The sequence below is a fragment of the Mesoplodon densirostris genome, chromosome 5 (assembly GCF_025265405.1).
Source record: "Mesoplodon densirostris isolate mMesDen1 chromosome 5, mMesDen1 primary haplotype, whole genome shotgun sequence".
Taxonomy (NCBI): domain Eukaryota; kingdom Metazoa; phylum Chordata; class Mammalia; order Artiodactyla; family Ziphiidae; genus Mesoplodon; species Mesoplodon densirostris.
Genome location: NC_082665.1, coordinates 56,873,115 through 56,881,280, shown reverse-complemented (window position 1 = coordinate 56,881,280; position 8,166 = coordinate 56,873,115). Strand labels below are relative to the sequence as shown.

At 43.2% G+C, this 8,166-nt stretch overlaps 1 protein-coding gene across 1 annotated transcript; it reads left to right on the top strand.

The window, feature by feature from the left end:
• Nucleotides 1–385: 385 nt before the first annotated feature.
• Nucleotides 386–7,125, top strand: DPPA4 (developmental pluripotency associated 4). The gene is made up of 7 exons (XM_060099992.1): nt 386–409; nt 2,147–2,306; nt 3,204–3,367; nt 3,455–3,505; nt 3,851–4,130; nt 5,606–5,801; nt 7,095–7,125. Exons 1-7 carry the CDS (start codon nt 386–388, stop codon nt 7,123–7,125), a joined length of 906 nt encoding a protein of 301 aa, XP_059955975.1.
• The last annotated feature ends 1,041 nt before the right edge of the window (nt 7,126–8,166 follow it).

Below are 8,166 nucleotides of genomic sequence, written 5' to 3'. Positions count from 1 at the left end.
TCCACAAGTTTCAGCATTCAGTCCTGTCACACGTCCCCTTCAGAAGTCTCTAGCAACTTTTCTTTTCCCCTTGGAATTTTTCTGAAGGAATTTTCAACTTCCCAGTGTCTCCGGAACCACACCCTCCATAATAATGTTAAAAAAACTCACAGGAAAGGGCCCGGAATGTTATTATGTATTCATTCATACAATAGTCATTCATGAATAAGAAAGTGTGCAAGCTTAGCTTTCACAGGGTGTAGGGGAAGGAGCAGAGGGGAGGAGAAAAGGAAAAGTGCTTACGGGCGCTGGAAGGAGGAGGAGCCTTTAAAAGAGCAATCTTGGGCCAGGGGCCATTTCAGAAGTAAGGAGAGTCTTTGTTTTATCAAGCTTGAGATTTCTGAGCATGGAGAGTGCAAAGAACCAGGAGGTAAGTACAATCTGCACGGGTTTGCTTTTGTCTGTCTTTGTCAATCTTCGTGTTTCTCTTTCTCTTGGGCACACTTACTCCCTCTTTTGAGGAGAAAAGAAGGTCCCTTAGAATTTCCTTCCTTTCACTTGTTGAAAAAAAAAATCAATTTCCTGGGTATAATTGCTCCCTGGTATACTGGACCAGATCCTTTCATTTCGCTTCTACAGACACAGGTTCGAGACCAAAATTCCTGCATCTGGATTCATCTTTTCTGAGGGTCGTTAGGGCCAAGGAACAATGGGAAACCAGACGTATTGAGGAGCACCGAGGACAGCAACTGAAGTCAGACAGGCTGTGGGGCTTTGTTGAGAAAAATTGAACCCCTCTGCCAGTGCAGCCTGACCGCTCTCCGGGTCTCTTTCCTAGAGCTAGGCCATTTTTTGCCCTCCCAATTTTAACTAAGACTTTTGGGAGGCCCCAAAGTGAGTGAGGTACAAAGTGAGCACTTTGTGTAAGTGTTATGCCAATGTGAGATTTGAATATGAATGTAAACCTGCTATAGAGATGTAAAAATATAATTTGTACTCCCTTCTTGGAGGTGATAGGATTAGATAGGGGAGCAAATCTGGGATTTAATATTGACTTGGGGTTTAATTTCTATCGAAAGTGCCTACCTGTGTGCCCTTAGTTATGTAACCTCTGAGCCTCAGCTTCTGCATCTGAAAAACAAAATAATAGATTGTTGCTGGATTGCTGTGGGGATTAAAAGAAGGAAGGAGTCTGTGGTGTGGAACAATGCCTGATGGAAACTATAGGCTCAAAAAATGTTGTTTATTTGTATCAAACAGCTTTATTCTCACTGTTCTCTTGTTTCTTTTGAATTAACCAATATTTATTGAGTGCCTACAACCAGAGGGAAAGGAATTCTACCCTTGGGGAGTTTATAATCAAATGGAGTACCAGACATGGATCAAATCACACAAGCAAATGTAAAACTGCAACTGACAAGTGGTAGGAATGTGGCAATGTGCAGTAGATTTGTATTGGTCTATAAAGTGGAGAAAAGGTTACCAGCTGAACTAACACGTGAAGTGAGATTCTGAAAGAGGATTAAGGGTTTAACGATATGAATATAAGGGAAGGTGGTGTGTGTGGAGCTGAGTGATTTCAGGCAAAGTAACTAGGTTGGAAAGGAAAGTAGTTTTGTAGCTTGGGGCAATAGTATGGGAACGGTTTATCTGGAAGAGGTAAATGGAGGGGGGATGGGGAAAGGGGGAAAAAAAACCTTCCAGGTGAGGGATAATGGATATTGTGGGTGATGTAAGGGCTTTCTCCAAAGCAGAGGCTAGTTTCTTCTATGGCTTTTGTTTATATATATATATATATATATATATATATATATATATGTTTTTTTTTTCTTTTTTTGGACCTTGCCGCCGAGGCTTGTGGGATCTTAATTCCCCAACCAGGGATTGAACCCTGGCTCTTGCAGTGAAAGTGCTGAGTCCTAACCACTGGACCGCCAGGGAATTCCCCTTTTCTCATACTTTCAGATTGGCCTTCCACTTCTCTATCACTGCTTCCCTTTCTTATAAATAAACCTGAGTATTAAGATGATACCCAGAAGAGAATCCATGTTGCCAGTGGAGCTCAATGATTATCTTGGTACCTTGGATGTGAGGTGTCATAAGTCAGGTAGTGTATGTGGTGGGTTGGATGCCCAGAGGAGTGACTTTCTGGTTCCTCTATCCCCAGTGCAACTCCACAAAGAAGACAGAGGAAGAATATATGAGTTGCAAATTCAAAGGTACATCAGTAGATGCCGAAGAGGGACAGGGGGCTTCTGGTAAACCAGATATACTAGAAACCTCGGCAAAGGGGACCAAAAGAAAAAGATCTATAAAAAATAACAGAGGTAAGAGATCTACAGTTCCTTAAATCCTATTTCCCTGGGTCTGAGAAGACTGAGGGATTTTTCTGAAAAAGTAGGGAAGAAATTTCAGTCCTGTATTCTGCAAATCCTACACTTCCTTCGAAGCCTAGTTTAACTCTCACCTCCTGGTTCTAATCACTATTTTGCCTACTCTAGATTCTGGGAGTTAAGGATCTTAATGTGCAATGATCTGGGAACAGAGACCTATGCATTCAAAATCCCATCCTTGAAACTCTACTTCTGTCTTAAAAATATGAGGAAAGTAGCTACCTTGCTGAGTTGGATTGAGGTCAGGGTGGAGGGTCAGTTGTAATTTATACAGAAGTATTAGGTAAACAGCCTACACTTCATCTGACTGTAATGGGCGCTCAGTCAAACCTAGTGACCATTAGCATCAGTCTTTCCTGAATGGTGAGAGCGTGTGAGGTGAAGCAGGAGACCAGAGTGCTGCCCTAGTGAGGTGGGCTGCCAGAATTATGGGTATTAGTCATTGTGTAGCATTTCTGGGTGGCTTATTTTGTTTTGTGGTGAGAGGGCAAGGCATGGCCTAGTAGTTATGACCACAGGTCTAAAACTTCTATCATTCCCTGCATCGGAAGTGCAATCTCTAGGTCAATCTCCTCAGGGTCTGTGGTTTAGAGCTCTCACAAAAGAGCAAGTGTGCGTGAGTAGTGGGGAATTTTAGGAAGTAAAAATACTGAGGGATTCAGAAATATTGTCAGTTTTAGTTTTGAGGTTCTATCCCTTGAAGGTTACGAGGTCTTTGGCAAGTCATTTAATTTTACAGTGGGGATCAGAACTAAAAGTGATTGTACTTTTGACATTTTAAAAGGCTACACAAAAGTTAATTGTTGCTAATTTTATCTCATTCTCCTTCAGCTTGCTGTCCACGAAAAATGCCACAATGTTGTGACAGTGTGAAACCTCAGAAGAAGGCAATGCCGATTCCTCCTTTACCTTCTACACTGCCGCCTGTCAATCTGATTCACAGGGATGTTGTGCGCGCTTGGTGCCAGCAGTTAAAACTGAGCACCAAAGGCCCGGTGAGTGTCCAGGGTAGGAGTTGATGCTCTTGGGAGGAAGACTACGAGCCTCAGTTTGATTATTAACTCATTTTTCTCTTGTCTTAGAAACTAGACGGATATAAACGACTCTGTGAACATGCCTACCCTCATCAAAAAGTGAGTAATTTGTAGAGAATTTGGCCAAGTCGAAGGTTTAGTTATTCTCATCCTAATCACCTATTTTAGCGTCAAAAGGTGAGTAGGGGGCTTCCCTGGTGGTGCAGTGGTTGAGAGTCTGCCTGCCGATTCAGGGGACATGGGTTTGTGCCCTGGTCCGGGAAGATCCCACATGCTGCAGAGCGGCTAGGCCCGTGAGCCATGGCTGCTGAGCCTGCGCGTCCGGAGCTTGTGCTCTGCAACGGGAGAAGCCACAACAGTGAGAGGCCTGCGTACCGCAAAAAAAAAAAAAAAGAAAAAGGTGAGTAGAAGAATTGTCTTTAATCTTTTAAACCCTCTATGTAGAACATTCCTGCCACAGCCCAGGAGGCCAGGATCCTATCACTATCGAGAAGAAAATCAAAGATGGACAAGGGGGAACTACCTCTGGAATGTTGGGATGAAAAGATGTCTTCTGAAGTGGCTCCTCCTCCTGAGGAGGAAGCACCTGCCCTTGAAGGAGCTCCTACTCTTCAGGAAGTTGTATCAACTTCTGCCTCTGACACAGGAGCTGTGTTTGCCTCTTGGAGCAAAATGACAGCCAGGGCCATGAAGATGGAGTCGGTGCAATCACAAGAGACCTGTGGTAAGCTCATTACTAAGAACTGCTTCTGGTTCAGATGGGAAAATAAGTTTAATTGATATTAATTGCTGATTAACTTCAGGGTATTATCAAAATCATCTGAAGACCTGGCGATTCCTGGGCCCCATCCACACATTTTTCTGGTTCAGGTCTGGGTAGGCCCCAGGAATTTACATTTCTAACAATCTCCCAGGCATGGCTAATCTGGGGACCACACTTTGAGAACCAGTGATCTAAATTAATGAGGTCATCAGAAGGGGATAGAAATATGGCTTCATTTCTTTTCGCCTCCTTTAAAGAATTAAAAGTAAAAGCAGTCTCTAAAGTCAACTGCCTGAGCTAAAGCCTTGGATCTTCTAGCATCTGTCAAGTGGCATTAACTGTTATTTAATCTAGTTCTCAGTTTGCTCGTGGTAATGTAGGTTAATAATAATACCTACCTCATGATGTTATTGTGAGAGTTACAGGAGATAAAATTAAGACCATGCACTGGTTAGCACATTACAATGCCTGTTGAGACCCCTGTCCCCTTATAACTGGTAACCTCCCCCTCCCCTTGGGAGCAAAGCCTGGGGCCAGGCCCTGCCCACTGTCTGTTGCACATAGTGGGGTGTTGCTCCAGGATCTCGCTTCAGACACGTAAGATCCCCCATCCATTAAACCACTGATGTCGCTAAAAAAAAAAATGAGTTGAGACCTCTGAACTTATTTTATGAGGGCCTTCCCAGACCACTCTGGTTTAGTCTTTCTATTGAAGGAAACCAGAACATCACCCCAAAATCTGCCTCTTTGCCATAAAAATCTTGAGCTGAAGGCAATCAAAAAGCAGCAAACCCAAAAAAGCTCTTCCTTTTCAGCCTAAGGCAGGATTATCTATTCTCCTTTTGTTGGAGACAGACTTATCCACTGAGAGTGGGCACCAGAGCAACCAGCAAAGAAAACTCATCCATTAGTTTACTCCCATATATTTACCTTCTCACTGTTTGCCACCCTTGGGAGCCTAAAACTGCTTCCCTTTGTCCTGTCATTTCTTTGCAAATGTATTGTTCTTTGTCAAAGATGTTACATAAGATGGAACTCTAAGCTGCCATTTTGAGCTAGTTTTTGCGTTTTTCCTGCACTATGTGCACTGCATGAATTCATCCACTGTTTTCCCCTTGTTAGTCTTTTTGTTAGAGTCCCAGGTGAAAAGCTAAGATGGGCAGAGGAAAAGCTTCGCCACCCTCCCAGCCACAGTGTCCTCTACCCACTTGCCTCTACACATCCAGATATATTTTTTGTTTCTTTTAAAATATTTAACAGGAACTGTTTTTGCATTATTTTCTAAAGGGCAACAGGGTAGAGAAAGTTAGGTTTCAGGGTTCATGTCTGGGAGCTGACACTTGAGGAAGACAGTAGCATCAGAGGCCACGATGCAAACTCAAAGTTTAGACTTTGGTCTTGCTATGCTAGTACCGAACCTCTCTTTCCTTCCCCAGGGGTCTGGTGGTGTGTGGTTCACGGGAGAGGTCTCCCTGCTAACACAGAGGGCTGGGTTCACTTACAATTTCATGCCGGACAGGCTTGGGTGCCTGAAAAACGAAGGAGGGTGTCTGCGCTCTTCTTGCCGCCTGCGGGCAATCTTCCTCCCCCACACCTGGAGGACAACATGCTGTGCCCTGAGTGCGTGCACAGGTAACCACCTGGTACCCTTCTACACACTAAAAGTGGGCATCTGGGTTTTAGTTGGGGGAAAGAGGAGATACATATTCATCTTAATTAGCCCTGTATTTCAAGCACAAGTTGTCAATAAAGATTTTCACAACAAGTTTTACTGGAGTAAGTGTATTCGTAGGAGAAAGGGCATTTTTATGTCAAGGCATGATGCTTCTACCTGGAGACCCATACTTTTGGAGCAGTAACCAATTGTATAATTACTATATTCCCGGTATACGCACTACACAGAAATAATGACTGGCAAAAAAACCCCTTATTTTAGGTGGCCTACAGTCTAAGGGGGATGACTGGTACGTAAACAGCTGTATCACCATGTGATGACTGGTATCAAAGAAGAGGTTTCTTAATTTAAGGGAAGAATTGTCTAGATGGAAAGGAGGAAGTAAGAAAAACCTGGCTTCTAGATGGTTTTTCGGTAACTGATAAGGAGAAGAGTTGCATTGGGTTGAGGACAGAGCTTCAAGGAACAGCAGTGTTTTAGGGGCATGTTAAAGGACAAAAGAAACAAGGAGAAAACCTGAAATATGAAGTCAGTGGGGAGAATTTGCATGGAGAAATTGTCTTATAAAGAAGGTAGAGATAACATACTTGCTTGGAAAAGATAAGGGATTCAAAGCAATAAAGAATATAGATAATTTGGGGGTGGTTGAATAAGGGGAGGAGAGAAATAGAGGCTACAATTGGAGGTATTTTCTGAAAGATACAAATGGAGGAGGGGAGCAGTAGGATGCTTGGAGGGGATTGCCATGTGTTTTCTGTTAAATTGGGCCACGTGTGTTTCCAGGCTTAGCTTGGGAGAGGGGCCTGCAGAGGAGGAGGATGGAAAGAAGCCCATCCCTCTGAATAGAGGGGCTTGGAGCAGCCCAGACGTGGCTCCCAGGGATCCATCTCCTCAGCCTGTAATTGTCCAGGAATCATCCTGGGCTTCATCCCGTGCTCTCTGTTGGCTCGCTGGGGACCCACTTTTGGCGTCATGATGACTGAACACCAGAGATCTAGGGCAGCTGGCAGAGGATAGAAGCCTCAAGTGGGGCGGGGTGGGCGGGGAGCTCAAGCTGCAGGATCTTAGTTCCCTGACCAGGGATTGAACCTGGGGCTATGGCAGTGAAAGAACTGAGTCCTAACCACTAGACCACCAGGGAAGTCCCAAGGGCAATTTTATTGGCATTCCAGGAGTGGGTTTCTTGGTTATTTTCAAGAATGCAATTTGATATTTCTTCTTGATTCTAAAACATTTCCTTTGCTTTTTAGGAATAAAGTATTAATGAAAAGCCTGCAGTGAGATCACAATACCAGTAAAAAGGGTACAGCTATGATTATAATTAATGATAGAGAAGTGACTACAAATCAACTCCACGGTGCTATTTGACAGCTGAACTCTGGGCCACTCTGCACTCTCCATGCTTCCTGCTTACAGAGTTGCATGAAAAAAAGCCTGTGAACGGCCAAAAGTGGAAGTGGCTAACTCTCCAAAGATTCCCAGCCCTAAGGGAGCAGATGAGAAAGGAGATGGGGACATTTTAAAAATGCTAATTCGATGAATGGAATTAATTTACTTGAAAGTGCCGCAAGTAAATTTCTACATTGGCAAAGATGGGGCTTATAGGCAAAAGTTCAAATTTGGTTATGTACACCTTAACCAAGTATTCAAACTTATCATCACCAGGAATGGTAAGAGTAGCGATGTGTTTCCTGATGTGATACAATATACCACTGATAATATTCTTGCCCCAAAGAATCTATTCACAAGGAAGCAATCAGGCCTGATTATGCCTCTTGTCTCCGCATAATTAAGTGAGCTTACCTTGTTCTGGGTGGCAGTTACTTAGATGCACCCATATGTAAATACTCACAGAGCTATGCACTTAAGATGTCTGTATTTTACTTATATGTAAATTATATATAATTTTTTTAAGTGTCCTACATTGAATGATAAATTATAGTGCCTCTAGTAAAAAGGCAACTAGAAAATTTTGAAATTAAAGCTTTTATTTTAAAACAAAATTCTCAATTGTGTATGTGAAATGACCCTTTTGAAATATGTCAGATCACGACACTGCTCAAAACCCTCCCATGGATCCCATTCAGAGGGAAAACCAAAGTCATTGTAATGACCTCCAAGACCTTAACTAAAGTGCATTCTACCCCGTGCCCCTTCATCTCCTGCCTCATCTCCAACACCCTGCCTTTGCTGTTCTTCGACCATGCCTCACATGCTCTTACCTCAGGGCCTTGTCACTGGCTGGAATGCTCTTTTCCCCACATGTCAATATGGTAAACTTTCTTTTAATTCTTTCTTCGAATGCCACTTTGTCAAAAAGGC